A 19820-nucleotide genomic window follows, 5' to 3' on the forward strand; every position below is an offset into this window, starting at 1 on the left:
CACAAATCTCAAACTCACAAAACGTGCTGGCTTTAGAAAGGTCTTTTAAAATATATTTTGTTCTTCATCAGTTGATCATTATTCCCATTTCATATTATGTATTTAATAATAATAGGCCTAATGGGGGAAAACAACATTGTATTCCTACCACCTTGATCAGGTGACCTCAGTCAGGACGGGCGGCTGTAGGAATACAATGCTACTACAATGAGGTCTTTGCTAGAAGGGGGGTGCCTTTCAGTTGATCATTAACTAGCTGAAGAGGTTAAAACCGTTGGTGGACTTCAAGGCATTCCTCTTCTACATACAATACGGCATTCTATGATTTTTTTTTAGAGAGGCGTGGCAGTTGGATCTATAAACCAATGCATCTACACAGCACCCTATCCACTGAACTTTTAGTTGCAGAGAGAAGCATCCATGGAGGAACCGACAATGAGAGACAGTGTGGGTAAGTGTTTCTATGCCACTTCAAGTGATTATATGAAGCATGGTTGTAATTAAAAAATATATATTTAAAGAAATACCAATTCGACTCACTTATTAACTTTCCAATACTTTTAGTTTCTTTGTTTTTCTTACTGCAGCTATAGGGTTAGGGCCATTACTATCACTTTTATTCAGAAGTGTTTGAAGTTCAGAATATTTTGAATAACAACCCAGTGATAACTTGGTTTAAGCATTTAAGAAATGCAGTTAAAATGCGGAATAGATTATTATAAACACATAAATAACATAAGAAAAAAATAATAGATTTAATGGTTGTAGGCTATGTTGTTGGATTAGATCTTTTTTTGCATTAGCCTTGTTAATGTAAAAACGTATGATTTTACTTAAAAATAAAATGGAGCTACTAAGCTACTAATTAGTATTTAATTATGTAGTCATATTTTATATAATTACACTGACCATAATCAAGATTTGATCTATAAAATTGACCCCCCCCCCCACCGTCAACAATCCCGATCCCCCCCCAGTTGGCAGCCCTGCTATGTTCACAGAAAATATCTGAATTGGTGCACTTTTAGTTAACTCCTGTCCTACACTAGAGAAGCATATTAGTTCTCCCAATGAGACATTTCAATATAAATAGACGTCACTGTGTGACCAAGTAGGGTAATACAATTGTTTCGTGTTTCCGTTTATAACATTTGACCAAACTTTTCACCTTTCTTGTCACCCCAACAGGCCTGCTACAGACCCCTAAATGTAAAGCATTTAGATGCCTCGGCCCGCTTCATTTCCAGAGCCGTCATGGCTCTAAGCTGTCGCTCACGGCGGGCTGCCAGTACGCAGAGAGGCACAAGGATACCTTCCAGAGTGCTCTGGCCTTCAGCAACCGACCAATCGCCATAGAGGAGAGAATCCGCGTCCGCGTCGAGAGGTGTGACCAGCACTGGCAAGGCGCCCTGCGGTTGGGCTTCACCGCCAGACCTCCGTCGTTGTTTGCTGGGGACGCCAAACTCATCATAGCCGATCCGGACGGCCCTCACACCGGCCTCGGTTACTGGGCGCGTCAGCTGCCTACCGAACACTCGTGGCCGGGGGCCGAGCTGTGCTTCTGGGTCAACTCCCGGGGCGTGGTCATGTACGAGGGACCCGACCACGTCAAAACAATGCTTTTCGACGGCGTAGACGTGGGACGATCTCTCTGGGCCACAGTCGACGTGTACGGCCAGACGAGGGCGGTGCGTCTGTTGGGTGAGTTGTCTTTCAGCACGGTGTCGTGGAAGGTCAAGAGCAGACCTATTTTAATCTGCACTATGGTAATGGAGTTGAGTTCTCGTGTGTGTGTGTGTGTGTGTGTGTGTGTGTGTGTGTGTGTGTGTGTGTGTCTCTCACACACACGCACACGCACACGCACACACACACCGTTGTTTTTGCTCTCTTGGTCAATTGCCACGGTGCACGTTGAACTCTATCCGTTAAGCTAACTCGTCTATTTCCTAATGATTATTTTTGTTCCTATTCCTCAGGGTCCAAAAAGAAATGTATAGGAGGAATAACAAAGAAATCCTGCCCGCCGGTAACCCCTCCCCCGCCCCCCTCGGACGGAGACAGCTGCCTGTGTGTGGACCGAGGGCATCCGTGTCCAAGGCCTCGCCCCTCAAAGTACACACAGCCACCAAACAGCCCCCGTGAGTTCCTCTATGTGCTCTCTACACAACTCTCTAAATTCCACTTAAATAATAGCTCCTACGTGCACCTCCTGTATTATAATACTAATATATAGGTATAATAGTTCCTAGCGTCTTGAATAACAGTTGACATATATTAGCTTCTAAATCTGACCTACAGTAGGCTACCTTCAAAGCATATTGGGCTTGTTTCATGCAAATCCAGCCAATGTATGATGAGGGCCTGATGGAGATTATGACAATTCGATCAAATGCATCGTACAGATATGGAATGAGTAAGACAATCAATATATTGCTCTTTTCCAGACTCAACTTCACCTGAGATGTGTGTGGCGTGTTTCGAGGATGGTGCAGCAAGCGTGACTCTTGTGTGCGGTCACCGGTGCCTCTGTTCCATCTGTGCCAATCGGGTTATAGCAGAGCACGGGAAGTGCCCACTCTGCCGCCAGTCCATATGAACTACATGTCAGCAAGATACTGCATGGCTTTAGCCCCCAAAGAAGATAATGTAGAACACAATCTTGTTACAGACTCAGTTGTTGCAGTCGGATCTGAGGTTCTTGTCATCATCTTGTAAATATCTCTAGGCCTACAAAATTAATCATTGTGTAAGACATTTGGGTCAAAAATTAAATTAGTTTTGCAGGAAGGGTAAAAGTAGGGTTTGATATGCTGCAAGAACTTTGGGAGCTCCTATGTTATTGGAAGGTTGGTCCCTAGCACCATCTTGTGGCAAGCCTTTCAAGAGCAACAACCCCCTGTTTGCTAGTTATCAGGAAAATGACTTGTTTTGGTTATAAATGCACAAAAAAACATTATGATGATGATGTTTTATATATAGGCCTATGTATATATATGTTTCTCAAAATATATTGTTGTTATTGTTGTTGATGTTAATATTATTGAAATGTTGAAATGTACTAATTCATAAAAATGTATATTAAAAAAATCATGTGTTACATCTCTTTTGCATAACTTTCATTAACTGTAATTTCGTTGAATTAGCATACCTTACATACAGAACTCTTCATACAGACGTGGACTCAGTATTTAAAGAAGGATATGCCTACAGAGTTTGCCGCTGTTGATTACTTCTAAAAATGTATCTAAAAGAAAAAATGTAACCAAAACATTTTAACACAGGTTGTGTCATCCAAACACACAAACTACTTGGCTCACTTAAATGAGCCAAGTAGCTCATTTAAGCTACTATATGTGTCTATACCTTTGCACTAGGCCTATTATTGTTTGTTTGTAATGGAAGTTCTATGTGATTATATTTAATGTATTTTGTTCTTGTTGTTCGGTCATGAGCCAGATTGGATAGTTTCTCTTCTCTATGGAAGCAAAAGCAGGTATTCTAGGAAATCACGTGGCAATCTTCTGCAGCCCCGGTCAAATGATGTTATGAGTTGTCAAAAAATCATCTGCACTTTTGGTCAGACGTTATTGGGTCATTAGCATGAATATAAAAAGTGCGTGCCATACCTTTACTTTCATTATGAGTGCTATCAGCAGTGAGAGCTGATAAGTTCAGCTGTCCAGTAGAGTTATTGTCCATAAACCTACTGTATATTGTTTTGTCCAACCAGGTTTCATTTGGGTATTCGAAAATTAAAACAAGTTATTCTCAACAAAGACAAATCTCAAACTCACAAAAAGTGCTGACTTTAGAAAGGTATTTTAAAATGTATTTTTGTTTATCAATTTATCATTAAGCCAATTTCATATTATTTATTTAATAATAATAGGCCTACTGGGGGAAAACAACATTGTATTCCTACCATCTTGATCAAGCATGGTTGTATAGAAAATGCTCTGAGATTTCCTTTTTGTGCAGAAATATCAATTAGAATTTTCACTTATTAGCTTTCCAATTTAGTTTCTTTGTTTTTCTTACTGCAGCTATCACTTTTATTTTATTTTAAGTGTTTGAAGTTAAGAATATTATGAATAACAACCCAGTGATAACATGGTTTAAGCATTTAAGAAATGCAGTTCAAAATTTGAATAGCGCATTATAAACAACATCTAAAATGAAAGATTTAATGTTGGTATGTCGTTGGATAATATATTTTTTGCATTAGCCTACTTGTGATTTTACATTAACAAAAATTTAAATGTTATGACTTGTGTTGCTTCAAATTTGGAATTTTATAAAGAATCAAGGGATACCACTCATTCATTGCAAATAATATGGTATTATTTATTTATTATTCATGCTGAATACAATGTCCAATACCAAACAAAGTTTCCACACAAAGAACTTTGAGAGCGCCATTTTATTGGAAGGTTGGAAGAACCCTAGCACCATCTTGTGGCAAGCCTTTCAAGAGCAACGACCCCCTATAGTTAGTTAATGAATAATGTTTTGGATGTAAATGCACAAAAATACAATATGATGATGATGGTGTTTAATATATTTTTTTCTCAAAATATTGAATTGTTATAATTGTTGTTGATGTTATTATTCAAATCTTACATTTATTTCAATTTACTAATTCAAAACAAATTTATATAAAACAAGATTTTGCATGATGTGCATCTCTTTTGCATTAGGCCTACTTGCATATCATTTACTTCAGATTTCACATTTACTACATTAACTGTATTTCTTTGAGTTAGCTTATCTTTCATACAGAACTCTACATACAGACTTGGACCCAGTATTTAAAGAAGGATAGGACTACAGAGTTTGCCGCTGTTGATTACTTCTAAAAAATATATATATAATTAAAGCTGCATGCAGCATTTAAAGGTGCCAAGCCTGATTCGACCAATACAACGCTTCCGACCAATAAAACATTAAACCTAATCCTAACCCTACCGACTAATAAACCATCAAACCTAACCCTAACCCTACCGACCAATAAACCATTTTTTGCATTTTTGGACTGTTGCAATAGCGCCAACTTTAGGCTGATTTAGATACAATTTTGACAGTTTCATTTTGACTCATGTACCTTTGACTATCCCAAGTTTGATGGTGATTGGGTTAAGTTAACCCTGACTTTTGACGTTAAGTTAAATTTTGACGATTTTTGACGATTTTGAGCCTCTGGCGGCCATGTTGTTTTGCCAATCGACATGATTTTACTTGAGCAGTTGGAACTTTGGGCCCCAACAGCCACTGTGTTGGTCCCGCTCAAATCAAACATTGCGTCTATGAACTGTGGCGTTTTTTGTGACAGGCCACGCCCATTTCGATGCCACGCCCTATTTGAAAATATGTTGACTTTATTTTGTTCAGAATTTGATTCCAAACAACTTTTGTATTGGGGTCAAGATCATAGGAGTCCAACTTGATGTTGATATGAGCATTTAACTCTTTTCGCGTTTTAAACCACACCCCTTTTAAAAGTCATTGGCTCCTGGGTGCTTTATTCTTTACTTTACAGACTTTATTTTATGTCAGATGAAAGACCTTGGTCAAAAGATGATATCTGCTGAAGGATTTTTGTCTAAGTAAAAAAACCTAGGATCCTTAGGGAATTGAGTGTTTTTAACAAAATTCAAAATGGCGGCAAATCTGGAAACCGGAAGTCATAGGTTCTTGAGGCATATTTGTTCAGCATGAGGATATGCATGTGGTCACGTCAGTCCCGCTCAAATCAAACATTGCGTCTATGAACTGTGGCGATTTTTGTGACAGGCCACGCCCATTTCGATGCCACGCCCTATTTTAAAATATGTTGGGTTTATCTTGTTCAGAATTTGATTCTGAACAACTTTTGTATTGGGGTCAAGATCATAGGAGTCCAACTTGATGTTGATATGAGCAATTAACTATATTTTGCGTTTTTCTGACGGTTTTTAGCCTCTGGCAGCCATGTTGTTTTGTCAATCACCTTAATTTTACTTGAGCAGTTAGAACTTTGGGCCCCAACAGCCACTGTGTTGGTCCCGCTCAAATTAAATATTGCGTCTATGAACTGTGGCGATTTTAGTGACAGGCCACGCCCATTTTGATGCCACGCCCCATTTGAAAATTTATTGAGTTGATCTTGTTCAGAATTTGATTCTGAACAACTTTTGTATTGGGGTCAAGATCATAGGAGTCCAACTTGATGTTGATATGAGCATTTAACTATTTTTGCGTTTTAAACCACGCCTCTTTTAGAAGTCAATGGCTCATGGGTGCTTTAAACTTTATTGTACAGACTCATCTTTATGTCAGATTGAAGATAATACTCCCTAGATGATATGGGCTAAAGGATTTTTGTCAAAGTCAAAAAACCTGGGATCGTTAGGGAATTTACTTTTTTAAACTAAATTCAAAATGGCGGCAAATCTGGGAACCGGAAGTCATAGGTTCTTGAGGCATATTTGTTCAGCATGAGGATATGCATGTGTGAACAAAGTTTCATGAGTCTAGGTCAAACCAGTTACGAGATATGCTTTTCCAAAGTTTGCATTTTTGGGCAGTTGTTATAGCGCCACCTTTGGGCCAATCAGTGTAATATTTGCTGTGTGTTAATCTTTGGTCAACCTCTACAGGTCTGGTAAGTTTCATAAAAAGTGTGCGAGCGGTTTAGGCTCTGTAATGCAAACGCGGCGGAATAATAATAATAATAATAATAATAATAATAATAAAACTAACAATTACAATAGGTTCCTCGCACTTTGTGCTTGGCACCTAACTAAACATTCAACCAACACATTTTAACACAGGTTATACTAGTCATCCCAACACGTAGGCTACTTAACTTGGCTATTAGAATAATATATTAGCACTATTCTTGACACTATGCTTGCATTTTGTTTGTGAACCAAGTTCTAGGTGATTGTATTGAAAGTATTTCATTAGGTCGTATACATGCAGGCACTGTAGGTTAATAATAACAATGTATTTCTTAAACGCAGGTGTGTCGTTCGTTCAGTGCGTCACGTGACTACTTTTAACCTGCTGGGCGTGTCTTTAACTTCTCAACGTAACCTTACACGCCCAATCAGCTGTTTCCTCAAGTTCGTCCAGTGCAGTTAACAGGCAAAACTTGGGAGGCGCATTTGCCTCCCAAGACAAATCGAGGTAGGCTACTGGTCAGCGACAGTTGACTTGCGGTTGTTTTTCTTTATCTTCTCGCTCAGTCCTGGCGAGGGTAGCACGGATCAGCCATGTCTTTGGCTGATCAAAGTCAACAATGGTTCCCAACGAGCGCCCAGGTAACGGTGCTCCAGGCCAGAGGACTCAGGATAAAGGGGAAAAATGGCACCAACGACGCGTATGCCATCATGCAAGTCGCTAAAGACAAGTTTTCCACCGAGGTGGCGGAGAAGAGTGTGGAGCCTATGTGGAAGGAGCAGGCCAGCTTCGACCTGCCTCCAGCCCACCAAGGGAACGCCGAGCGCGGCACGTTACGCGTTCACGTGATGCACCGGGCGCTTGTTGGGCCAGACAAGCCGCTGGGACAAGCTGTCGTCAATCTGTTGGATCTCCATGAAGTGAAATCCAGAAACAAGACAGAGTAAGCGTTCCAGTACACACAAAAGATTGAATGCACATTATGCTATATATATCATAATGGTGGAATTTTTGTGTCGAATATTAGTCGAACATTTTGAAAGTAAAGGTTATTTGGGATGGAGGTGTTGACCTTACAGGTTCTGTTCTATTTTTTCCTGTTTACACATGACAATGACCCGTGTGTGTGTGTGTGTGTGTGTGTGTGTGTGTGTGTGTGTGTGTGTGTGTGTGTGTGTGTGTGTGTGTGTGTGTGTGTGTGTGTGTGTGTGACACACACACACACACACACACACACACACACACCGTTGATTTGCTCTCTTGGCCTATGTTTAATTTCCAAAATTGTGAAACTTATTACAGCTTGTAAAGTCGTACACATACTTTATGTATGGCTTCTTGTTTGTATGGCTTCCTAATTTAAGTTGTGTTGTGTAATGTCTCCAAAACATTGACCATTCAAGTTGAGTTGTGTTGTGTTAAGGCTGCAAAACAACTTTCCTTCAGTTCTTTGGTTTAAATCCAGCTCAAGGCCAGCCTTGCATTCCTGTCTGCTTCGTGGTGAAAAACAAACGATGTGGGCCGGACTTGAAGTGTGCCGTGAAATGTGTTGTGTGGGCAGCGCCCGACCTTCGTTCTTGTACCAGCTACCACAGGTGTTTCTATGTTTCCATAGTAATGGTTAATCGTGTTTACATTCCTTCTAGTCAGTAAGGTCATCCAGTAGTTAAATTAATTTAAGGCTTCTAACATTCATCCAGTCAATGTTATTTATGCTGCTGATGGTGTTTCTAATAACATTTTAAACTTACTTCAACTTCATTATAAATGAATTGGTTCAATGAATATGTTTTAGGTACAGTAATATTTTAAGGATATGAGTTTCAAGAAACCTGTTAAAGGCTAAATAAAAAGATAAGCAGCCAGAGATAATTTATTTGTTCTATATCTTCTAATTCAATTAATGGCAATACAAACTTTCCAAGCCATGGCTCAAATAAGATTGTTAAGAAAACTAAGCAACTTGATTCAATTACAATCGCAAGGCTAACAATTTAAATCCACTCACAAAAGATACAATCACTTGTGTTAATGTGTGCTTTCCACACACACATTAAGGAACATTAGTGAGTGATGTAAACACAGAATGCAACTCACGACCACAGCGGAAGAACCTCAGGAAGTACTATCTCCCTTATGACTCGGCACTTAGTTGTGTGTCGCTATGGAAGATGGGTTGGGCCTTCATGTTTAATGTCAAGATGAGGTTCTGTTCTGTAATGTCAGACATTGTCCCTGCTGCACCGAGTGCATCAGTCGTTCCAGTGGAGACAGGAGTTTTCATTTGTCTGGTTCTTGGTGAATAGCAATCCTGGTGACCTATGACCCAACCATAGGAAAGGAACGATTGAGTTAACTTCTTAAACATGAACACACGGCGTGCTTTAATGCATTGTGTTGCAACCAGATAATGCTTATATCTGGTTGTCAGGGTCTCAGCAGGAAATGGCGAAGGAAACTCATTAGAAACCAGAAGTAAAGAGTGTCTGTGTGTGCTCATCCAGCTGAACATTAGAACAGGACAATGTGTCTCTTGTCTTGACAGGCAACACAGCGCTGTCACCGGAGTCCTTTAGGGCGTTACGTGACTACCTGGCTACGCCTGGTTCTTTTGTTGCTTCCCCCTCTCGTGTCATTAAGGTTCCTTTTTTTTATCCTCCTATTCAATGGCAAATGGCAAGCATCACTGAATAACAATGGGTTAGAAAGGTGTGTGACGAATCCTCACTCTGTGCCTATTTCTGTGCAAACATCTCTGCAGAAGAGAGCAGCTTACTCATGGCTCATTCATATCTATTGGCTGAGGGCCTGGGAAACAACCTTTCATAATTGGCCTTCCCTTGGACAAGCTATCAGAGGAACTCTACTCTACTCGCGTACCAGCCAGTAACTCATCAGATTCCTGTGGAAGGCGTCTCCCAAATTGAATCATTGAATCTGAATGAATTAATTAATGTGTAGATGTCAAAATGAATGAGGAGGAGACAAGTGGGATGAGGAGGAGAGACATAGAGGAGAGAGAGAGAGAGAGACGGAGAGACCTAGGGTGAGGCGGAGAGGGCAGGAGAGAGAGAGGTAGGGTGAGGAGGAAAATCTTCCCTGACTCAGTGGGCGACGGTGCAGTGCAGACAATGACTAATGTGTTGTTGTGTTGGTACTAAATGGTTTGCTCTGCATACCTACATGTTTATAATGACAGACAGTTACTGTAATGACCTTCTGGTCGAGAGAACAGATCGTTCCCTACAATATAACATTTACGACGTTTCTCTACAATAGCTGGGGAAGTAGGAGTATTGATATTTTGTTGCTTGAGCCTATAATCACATTTAAGGGCAGCCAACTCTTTGCTTGTATCTACCTCTCTTGCTAGAAACTAGAAAGATTAGAAACTGGACCTTCTTTTAGTTTTAGTCCAAAAAGACCAAACATTCATGTGATTTATGACTAACGTGCACCAATGCACGTGCACACACACGTATCCCCCCCCCCATTTCCTTCCAGGCTTCAGTTGCTTGTTTGTTCAGCTCTGTGGGGGATGAACTGCTGGCCTCAGCTCTTAACCCAACAGGCCCCTTTTGAGCTGACTGTGTATTTTTATGCTGACCGTTTATATTTCTGTCTCGCAAGGTGGTGAAATTATTTTGGCCAATCTGAAGGCATTCGATATGCTAGGAGGAGGAGTGTACGTCTGTTCACCTAAATGAGAAAGCTGAGGGACTGATTGGATGCTAGTAATGTACACGTAGTATAAATGTAGAGTCAAATTGGTTTTCTTCCATTCGGTTTCTCCATCTGGTTCGCTGGGTTCTGACGTCATTTCTTTTCATCACAGCCATCGCTTTTGTTGGAAGTGATCTGAGATTTGACTAAACAAATCCACCCACGGATTGTTAATCAATTTAGTATCTGGTGAAAATGGCAAGACATATTGATAACTGCAGTAATAAGTGTAACTTATTCAATTGAATAAAAAATAAATAATGATAATGTAATTCATTGAAATTGATCCAGACTATGGAAGCCAACGAGAAGCCTAGCGACACTAGCATGTGTTAAACCACGAGCGCCCTGACTCGTCCTCACAGACCTGCTCTCCTGCTCCTCCTCCAGGTGGTTCAAGCTTGTGGACAAAGCCGGCAAGGCGGACAAGGAGCGAGGGGAAGTGCTGCTGGACATCCAGTTCATGAGGAACAACATGACGGCCAGCATGTTCGACCTCTCCGGCATGGACAAGTCCAGGTCCCGCCTGGGGAAGTTCAAGGACAAGCTGCGGGGCAAGAAGAAGGAAGGGGGCGGCCTGGACTCGGTGTCGGCCGTCGTGCCGCCGTCGTTCAGCCAGGTGCTGACGGACAGCGAGGACGAGGTGGAGGAGGAGGAGGGGGGCGCGGCTGGTGTTGAGGGTGCTGTAGGGGACACCAGGGAGAAGAGTGGCAAGAAGAAACTCAAGCTGAAGTCGTTGTTCTCGCACAAGTCCAGCCTGCAGAAGAACATGTCCCAGTCCATGTCGTTCCTGGGCCCTCTGCCCGAGAGGAACCAGACGCTCTCCGGAAGCCGGTCCTCTGGACTCAACGTGGAGCCCTCAGAAGGTCAGATGATCCAAGTGATCCAAAGCTCTTAACTTGTTATGTCAAAGTTATGTTATGTTATGTCTAACAACCATGCACATCCAACCCTTACAGGAGTCAGACTCGTCCTTGTTTGCATTAGGGGAGTTCAGCTCCAGGTTAAACTTTGTAGTGCTGCTTGTGCCAGGACTGTTTTCAACTTGTTTTAATGTATTTATTATTGTGAGTTTAGATTATTTGTTTTATTTATACACTTTGTACTCGAGTCTCTCTTGACAAGAGACCTGGATAGTCAGTAATGTTTTTTTTCTTGAACTCTTGTGTTCATGTGTTTTTCTATCCCTTCAGGTAAGAAGAAGTTCAAGTTTGGACTCCACAAGCGTTCCGGAAGCAACGACAGTAAATCCTCCCAGGCCTCCGCCTCCGTGCCGGACCCGGCCCAGCGCGGCGGTCCCGATGCCCCCAGGCCCGGTGGCCATGCGTACACGGAGGAGCCCACGGCCCGGACGGGCTCCCGGGCCAGCTCCACCTTCAGCCTGTCCAGCTCCGGCCGGGGCTCCATGGAGGACCTCCACCGGGGCTCCATGGAGGGGTCGTTCAGCTCCTACGATTCCCTCAGAGTCCCCAGGCCACAGTCCTCTCCCTGGCTGAGCACCAAGGCCACGGAGGAGGTAGAGGTGGAGGTGGAGGAGGAGGAGGAGGAGGAGGATGTGAATGTGAGTGAATACGAGCTGAGGAGAAGGAAGGAGGAAGAGGAGAAGGCCAGACAGGAGGAACAGACGAGGATAGAGAGGAGGAGAGAAGAGGAGGAGCAGAGTAAACGTCTGGACGAAGAGAGGATGAGACGAGAGGAAATGGAAAAGAGGGAGATTGAGGAACAACGGCGGGAATATCAAAGACACGAGGAGGATAGGATTAGGATGGAGAGGGAGGAAGAGGAGAGGTTTAGGAGAGAAGAGGAAGAGGGGAAAAGAAGAAAGGTGGAAGAGGAGAGGGAAAGAATAAGGAGGATGGAGGAAGAGAGGAAAGTACAAGAGGAGGAGGAGGAAAGGTTTAGGATGAAAGAGGAAATGGTAAGAATGGAGAGAGAAAGAGCAGAGAGAGAAGAGAAGGAACGGTGGGAAGAGGAACGGACCAGGATGGAGGAAGAGGAGAAAATGAAGAGAGAATGGGAGGAAACGCAAGAACGGATTAGAATCAAGAAAGAGAAGGAAAGGTTAGAAGAGGAATACGAGAGGGAAAGAGTGAGGCTGGAGAAGGTGAAAGAGGAGGAGAGGAGGAGAATGATACAGGACAGAGAAGAGAGACGACTGAGAGAAAGGGAATTGGAAGACGAAAGATTGAGGATGGAGAAGGAGAGAGAGGAGGCGGAGGAGAGAAGGGTTAGGGAGGAGGAGGAGAGAAGGGTTAGGGAGGAGGAGGAGGAGAGAAGGGTTAGGGAAGAGGCGAGGATGAGTGAGATGCAGGCGAGAGAAGAGGGAAGACTGAGAGAAGGGGAGCTAGAGGAAGAAAGATTTAGGATGAAGGAGAGGGAGGAGGAGGAGAGAAGGGTTAGGGAGGAGGAGGAGAGAAGGGTTAGGGAGGAGGAGGAGAGAAGGGTTAGGGAAGAGGAGGAGGAGGAGAGAAGGGTTAGGGAGGAGGAGGAGGAGGAGAGAAGGGTTAGGGAGGAGGCGAGGATGAGTGAGATGCAGGCGAGAGAAGAAAGAAGAGTGAGAGAAAGGGAACTAGAGGAAGAAAGATTTAGGATGAAGGAGAGGGAGGAGGAGGAGAGAAGGGTTAGGGAGGAGGAGAGAAGGGTTAGGGAGGAGGAGGAGAGAAGGGTTAGGGAGGAGGAGGAGAGAAGGGTTAGGGAGGAGGAGGAGAGAAGGGTTAGGGAGGAGGAGGCGGCGAGGATGAGTGAGATGCAGGAGAGAGAAGAAAGAAGAGTGAGAGAAAGGGAACTAGAGGAAGAAAGATTTAGGATGGAGAAGGAGAGGGAGGAGGAGGAGGAGAGAAGAGTAGAGGAAGAAACGACTAGAATAGAGAAAGCGAGGAAACGTCAGGAAGAGGAAAGGATCTTGATGGAAGCGGAGGAGAGAAGAAGGAGAGAAGTGGCAGAGGAGGAGGAGCTGGAGGACAAAAGGCAAGAAGAAAGGGCAAGACTGAGGAGGGAGGAGAGTCTTGTTGAGGAAGAAAGGATCAAGAGACAAGCACAGGTCAGACGGGAGGAAGAAGAGAGAGAGTGCGTGAAGGAGCAGCAGAGACGGGAGGACGAGGGGAGAGGCAGTGAAGAAGAAGAGGGAGACAACTTAGAGGAAGAGTTCATGACCAGAGCGCCGGTGAAAAACGCACCATTTGACCTCACGTCCCACGAACCTTATTTGGGTCCAAACTTTGCGTTGACTAACAAGAGCCCCGGAGGAGTAGAGTCGGCGCGTTGCAGGGTTCCCGTGCGCTCCACCCCCCCCTCCGCAGACGACGGCCCCCCGACACCTGAGGGACCCCTCGCCTCCCGGACGGCCGCCGTTCCGACCGCCAGGCAAAGGTGAGTGTGTCTCTACATGGGGGGGCGGCTTCACATTCTTCACAAACACACCATGCCTATACGTTACACTATGGACTTTCATTCATAACGACCCATTTAGTATCTGCCGAGTGAAACTAGCAGTAAAACGTTAGTCGTTAGGAGGCCAATCTACCTAGTAAAACTAGTATCGACCATTTGAAGAGGGGTTAGTGCACTTGACAGTCGCATGGCTGGCAACTGCAACAGATGGCAGGAATTATTGAGGAATAAGTTATCTTACATATTTACACACATTTATTTAGTGTGTTTTTGCATTGGACAGGGAAGCAAACACACACACACACACACATAATGCTCAATATACAAATATAGAGCCATATTAGGTGAGACATGTTAAAATATATGTAGAATTGTATATTATTATAGTATTGAGTTGATAAACTTAGATATATTCTCATTTATTTAGAAAGAGTACAATTGAGGTTATGCTGCCAAAGCAAAATTCCACTGCTCACTAACTTATCTAACCAGTATAGCATAGCTTCAAAATCAAATTCTAAAAAACAATTCTAACAATGTAACATTTACCACAACGACTACATGGTTAAGCAATAACATTTTGAAATCAAGCTCTTGATTCTGCCATGAGATGCCCCAACGCATGCACAAACAACGTTGCCTGTTGCTAGTCGTAGCTAACTGTCGGCTACATAACTACTCATGTGTTGTGTTTTTCTGCTTACTGATGCCATGCGCTGCCTGTTTATTCTGCGAGGTGTCTTTGAAATCCACACATTTAAATGTGGAATAAAAAATAAAACAGTAGGGTCAAATAGGGTAGTAATGACAAATGTCATGGTCAGGTTCTTGTGATTGCTGCATGTTGGTCGTTTTTTTTGGTCGTTTCCTAATCCTATGCTTCCTCAAACTGTCCTAGTTGCTGCCTAGTCAGGGAATACACTTTCCGGTCTCTTTCTCCCTGCTGGGTGAAGCAATGTCTGGCATAGGACTACTGATCGCAACGGTTCCCCTTTACAATTATTACGGAATGTTCATCTTCAAATGCTGACAAACGATGCATTTTGGATTGTTTGTGCGAGTGTTTGCGTGTGCACGCCATTTAAGTCTTTGTGCGTGGAGTTATATTAAGCTCATTATGTATATACAAAAAATTATGCTGATATTTTAATGGATATATGAAGTAATTACCGTAATATCAATATACCCTTTACTTTTCTGACCTATACTGATCATTTTCTTGATCAATTTAGACATTTTGCAAAATGTGTTATAAGTATACAATAAGGAATGGCTGGACAGGAATCCTACAGGAATATACATGCATCATTGTGTCTTCAGCGTTCCAATCACAGTTCCCATTTTTGCCCAATGTGACAACAAACCTAAATTAAAACAAACTGAAACACAGAAAACCTTATAAATTAACGCATTCTCATCAGTGAGATAATCCTTTTGATTCTTCATCACAATTGCGTACAAAAGAAGAAAAACATGGGCAATAAATCAGATTTAAATTCCTCACAAGTTTCTCTACAAGTTGTCCATGGCTTGTCACTTGACACCATGAAGCCTGACAGTAAATGATCTTCAACTGCTTGTTTATGCATCCTGGCGTCTAGCATCTAGGGCAAAGTGTCATATTTCCTATGAGGAGGTCCTGAGATCTCTGTTCATCTCCACTAAGGGCAGTCCATGATAATAACCTCATAACAGCCTGTCCAGTCCTCCTAGGTATGACTGAGATCGTGCAGGACAAAGGTGTGTGTTACTACACTTAATCAGAGAAAAGAGTAAGTCACATAAAATGCAGTGTAATAACTAATAGACTTTTGACTTTATAGTCCGTAGACATACAATATAATAACTGTATAAATGAATAAATTTGACCTACAGTAGAGTCAATAGACCTGAAATACCTAGATAGAGATTTGATTTCAACCATGGGCTTGTTGGCATTCATTCTGCCATCTCGTGTACACGTTAGCATAGCAACGGGTCAGTAAACTCGATACTGCTGAGGTGTGTGTGTGTGTGTGTGTGTGTGTGTGTGTGTGTGTGTGTGTGTGTGTGTGTGTGTGTGTGTGTGTGTGTGTGTGTGTGTGTGTGTGTGTGTGTGTGTGTGTGTGTGTGTGTGTGAACTTGGTGTCGTTACAATCATGTGATAGCACATGGTGTCACTAGCGCTGTGTGAGGGGATGTGGTTGCCTTGCTTGGAGAGGTGAGCTGAAAGGGAAGGCTGAATCATGCCTGCAGAAGTACAGTGAAAGAGAAACGTGGTTGATGTGTGTGGCCTTTCCTTTGGTTCATTACTAGTGCGTTTCCTCTCAAGTTCTTGTTCATAGCATTCTGCCACCCGAGTGAAGGGTTTTATGTATTACTAGAAATGCTTACGGCTTCCGCTATTAATGAATTCTACATTAACTCAACTTACTCAAACTAATGTACTTAATGATGTACTAAACAAATAAACTGTTGTGTTGCGTGTCAGACTCACATATTTTCTAACGCCTGTAACACCTGCATTTGACCAAATAGCAAACCAAAAAATACTTTCACACAGATTGATGGTTAGATATTCTTGGTTAGATATGTGTGTCAGTCGCTAATAAATATATATTGATGACCTACTATTAAAATTGATAATTATAATGCAAGTAATGTGCTTTACTGGGACATCCCTCTCTACTCCTAGTCCTGCATCGCGTCGCACCCCCTCACCACTTTTCGAGCCGTCCAACCCGTTCTTTGAGGCCTCGGAATTGGAATCGGAAGAGCATTTATCGGGGAAGAAACGCCGCGCCCCTCGGCCGCCTAGCAACCCAGAACTTCCTCATGACAAACCAAACATACCGTCTGTCTCCGCCGTCCCTTCTGTTTCCCCTCTGGGGGGGCTCCAGACCAGCCTTCATCTGGATGAGGGCTCTGACAGCCAGAAGGACGGCCCACATGCTGCTCGCCCAGCTCCTCAACCTCCTAAACGGCGCGGACCCCGAATTGAACCGATTGCATCCAAAGAGAAAACGGTTCAAACGGTCCATGCGGCTAGAACCTGTGAGGCACCACAGCCATCCAAAAACACCAAAGGTCCAGCTCCGGCTAAACCGAACCCAAACAGAACCAGGGTGTCGGCGCAAGTCCACGACGGGAGGCCGGCGCATGCTCCGAGACCTGCCTTGTCCGTCAAAGATACCTGGAAGAACCCCAACACGTCTGGTCCTCGCACAGTGACGGAACAAAGACCCAGCACGTACGGAGCAAACCCCTTCGACGAGGAGGAAGACGATGAAGACGACGAGGCCCAGGCTCCTGACGAGGCCCAGGCTCCTGTCGACGCCGATGGAAGCTCGTCATCCAAAGTGAGATCGCTGAAGACGGTCCGAGCGCCACCGCCCCCGGAGGACAAAGAGAGCAGCCCGGTGAAACCGAGCAGGGGCACGTGTTCAGAAGCCCACGTCGCGGTCTCTCCTAGCGTGAGACCCGTGGGCCCGCCTCCAAACGGAGACGCCGGCGAGACCCAACCCGCACTGCAGCCTCGGAGGACAGAAGCTACCGCGGAGCAGGAAGGTAGGGTGGAGACGGCCGTCCGGCCTGCTTCAGTCGGGTCGGAGACGGGCACCGGGCCTGCTTCACCCTCACAAAGGTGAGATCTCGACACCTCCCGGTAGCAGCAGCCTCTCCCTCCCCCCCCCCGCCACCGCACGGGTGTAGATCTGAGTCCACACTAGAAGCCTACCAGTAGTTCCCAATGTAATCGATGCACGATAGACGGTGGAAAATGACTCGTTTTGTGAACTAGTATTTAACTCGTGGATGGGTGTGTGTGTTTTAAGGTGCCTGGTGTTTTTAGACCATTTGATATGGTTAGTGTCACGGTGTTGAAGGTCGATGAACCACCACAGTGGGTTCCCCACGTACTACACTATTCTAATGAAGCGTACCTGCCTTAGTTTTCCCTGAAGAGAGATAAGTGGCAGTGGGTTAGATTGGTGCTGCTACTGATCGCACACTACAATGGTGTTGTTGGTTTTGGTATTACAAGAACACATTCATGTAAAAAAGAAACTACTTCATGAGCACATTTCACCTATTTTCTTCCTTGATCTTGTAATCAAATAACACTCAAAATATTTGATGTTATTTGATGCAACATTATATTTAAGTGGAGGAAGAACCCTGGGTTGGGTTTTTCGACCACACACACACACACACACACACACACACACACACACACACACACACACACACACACACACACACACACACACACACACACACACACACACACACACACACACACACACACACACACACACAGTGTGAGTGCGCGGGTGAAGGGCTCATGTACCACAGAGCTCAGATGTGTCCATGTCATTCCAGAAGCCTTCCAGTGAAGCCTCTCAGGGTGTGGGAGCAGCAGTCTGCCGTCTCGTCTGTCTCAGCCGCTCCAGCCTCTAACCCACCGTCAGAGACCAGCCGGGCCGGTCGGGACACTGTTGAGGTGAGCCCAGGGAGCGCGTTGACCATGTGGTGGTTAATGATAATGCAGGTGAAATTAGGAAGCTGACACTGTCTTACATGCATCCCATGGTATACCCCTGTAAGGGTTACTGAGGCGAGTGCGGGATTAGATTATAAATAGCCTGGTAAATCCCATAAGCAGCTGTTAATGTTATTATTTTCAGTGTAGGTGTAGGTCATTTGAAGTGGGTTGTGCTTATTGTCAACGTACGGTTTCTAGGTTATTCATACATTCTGCGTGGTTGTAGGTAACCTGGGGTGTGTGGTGCTCATTGTTACCGTCTGGTGTCTAGGTGAAGGAGGATGAGGCCAGGGGTCCCTTCTCTCAGCTCACCCGGGGAGAGCTCCTCCTGCTGCTGCAGAAGCTCCAGGGCCAGCTGACCCAGAGGGACCACAAGATCTCTGAGCTGGAGCAGTACATCGACAACCTGCTGGTGCGCATCATGGAGGAGGAGCCCAGCATCCTGATGTCCCTGAACGCTCTGAAGCACTGACTCAACACATGTCTGACCGTTGGTGTCTCAACACCGTACATGATACCATTTGAAACAGTGGATGTCTAATCATGACGTCATGATACCATTTCATACAGTGGATGTCTAATCACAACGTCATGAAATGATCCGTTACAGTTGATGTCTAATCATGACGTCATGATACCATTTCATACAGTGGATGTGTAATCACAACGTCATGAAATGATCCGTTACAGTTGATGTCCAATCATGATGTTGTGATACCATTTCATATGGTTGATGTCAAATCATGAGGTTGTGAAACGATCCGTTACAGTTGATGTCTAATCGCCGTACATGATACCATCCGTTACAATTGTTGTGTAATCATGACGTCATACCATCTGATAGTTTATGTGTAATCATGACATCATGACAGCAGCACTCCAAACGTCCTCAGATTACACCACCTTGATGATCAAACCATACAAGGTTGATTTGCGGCCTGCATTGTCTTACAGGGTAAACTATTTCCACCGATATGAAGGAGAAAATCACTTGAAATCAAGCAAATGTCTAGAAATACCATTGACCCTTAATATAAAAATAATGTATGCTGTGTATTATAAGCGATTTTTAAAAATGATCTAATGAATAAGCCTTCATAAATATGCTGTTGATTGACCCTTGATTATTTTTGTATATGCTCTGGAATTGACCCATATACCATATTTCCAAAGAACCTAAGAATCCGTTTTCTGTATTTTGGTGTAAAAATGTATATACGCAAATAAAGAAATGCATTAAATAAGTGTTCCTCTGGTTAATAATGACGTGCATTATTGCATCACAATCTATTTAATATCAGAACTTATGAACACTGAACTCAATGCAGTGGACTGCGATGGGGGGGACTCGAACATTTACTGGTTTGTCTGGTTCTGCATGATTGCTGAGACCTTGGAGATAGAGGTTGAATGAATGGATGAAGACCAGGGGGGATGTGGCGGGAAGAGATGGGGGGGGGGGGGGTGATCTTATTTTTCATGATTATTTTGACCTTCAAGTGGACCCATCGACTAGGGGACGGGC

General features: G+C 43.7%; 2 protein-coding genes across 3 annotated transcripts; both read left to right on the top strand.

Moving 5' to 3' along the window:
• Positions 1-319: 319 nt before the first annotated feature.
• LOC311367839 (E3 ubiquitin-protein ligase NEURL3-like) lies at positions 320-3097 on the top strand. The gene is made up of 4 exons (XM_084486675.1): positions 320-451; positions 1189-1701; positions 1977-2138; positions 2445-3097. The coding sequence occupies exons 1-4, from the start codon at positions 421-423 to the stop codon at positions 2594-2596; spliced, it is 858 nt and encodes a 285-aa protein (XP_084342801.1). The 5' UTR covers positions 320-420; the 3' UTR covers positions 2597-3097.
• A 4023-nt stretch (positions 3098-7120) lies between these two features.
• On the top strand, positions 7121-19510 carry LOC311368084 (uncharacterized protein). 2 transcript variants are annotated; one of them, XM_084486970.1, is made up of 6 exons: positions 7121-7603; positions 10774-11249; positions 11577-13752; positions 16448-17395; positions 18133-18253; positions 18567-19510. In XM_084486970.1, the coding sequence occupies exons 1-6, from the start codon at positions 7254-7256 to the stop codon at positions 18765-18767; spliced, it is 4272 nt and encodes a 1423-aa protein (XP_084343096.1). In that variant the 5' UTR covers positions 7121-7253; the 3' UTR covers positions 18768-19510. The 2 variants fall into 2 exon arrangements, with proteins under 2 accessions (XP_084343096.1, XP_084343097.1); XM_084486971.1 differs by lacking the exon at positions 16448-17395.
• The last annotated feature ends 310 nt before the right edge of the window (positions 19511-19820 follow it).

This window comes from Micromesistius poutassou, assembly GCF_964030765.1.
Source record: "Micromesistius poutassou genome assembly, chromosome: 22".
NCBI classification, from domain to species: domain Eukaryota; kingdom Metazoa; phylum Chordata; class Actinopteri; order Gadiformes; family Gadidae; genus Micromesistius; species Micromesistius poutassou.

Excerpts from the sequence above, each read along its gene's own strand:
- LOC311368084 (XM_084486970.1), top strand. The coding sequence starts at position 7,254 with ATGTCTTTGGCTGATCAAAGTCAACAATGGTTCCCAACGAGCGCCCAG. Across the intron at positions 13,753-16,447 it reads GTTCCGACCGCCAGGCAAAG|TCCTGCATCGCGTCGCACCC; the intron begins GTGAGTGTGTCT and ends CTCTACTCCTAG. Across the intron at positions 17,396-18,132 it reads CCTGCTTCACCCTCACAAAG|AAGCCTTCCAGTGAAGCCTC; the intron begins GTGAGATCTCGA and ends ATGTCATTCCAG.
- LOC311367839 (XM_084486675.1), top strand. The coding sequence starts at position 421 with ATGGAGGAACCGACAATGAGAGACAGTGTGG. Across the intron at positions 452-1,188 it reads GACAATGAGAGACAGTGTGG|GCCTGCTACAGACCCCTAAA; the intron begins GTAAGTGTTTCT and ends TCACCCCAACAG. Across the intron at positions 2,139-2,444 it reads ACAGCCACCAAACAGCCCCC|ACTCAACTTCACCTGAGATG; the intron begins GTGAGTTCCTCT and ends GCTCTTTTCCAG.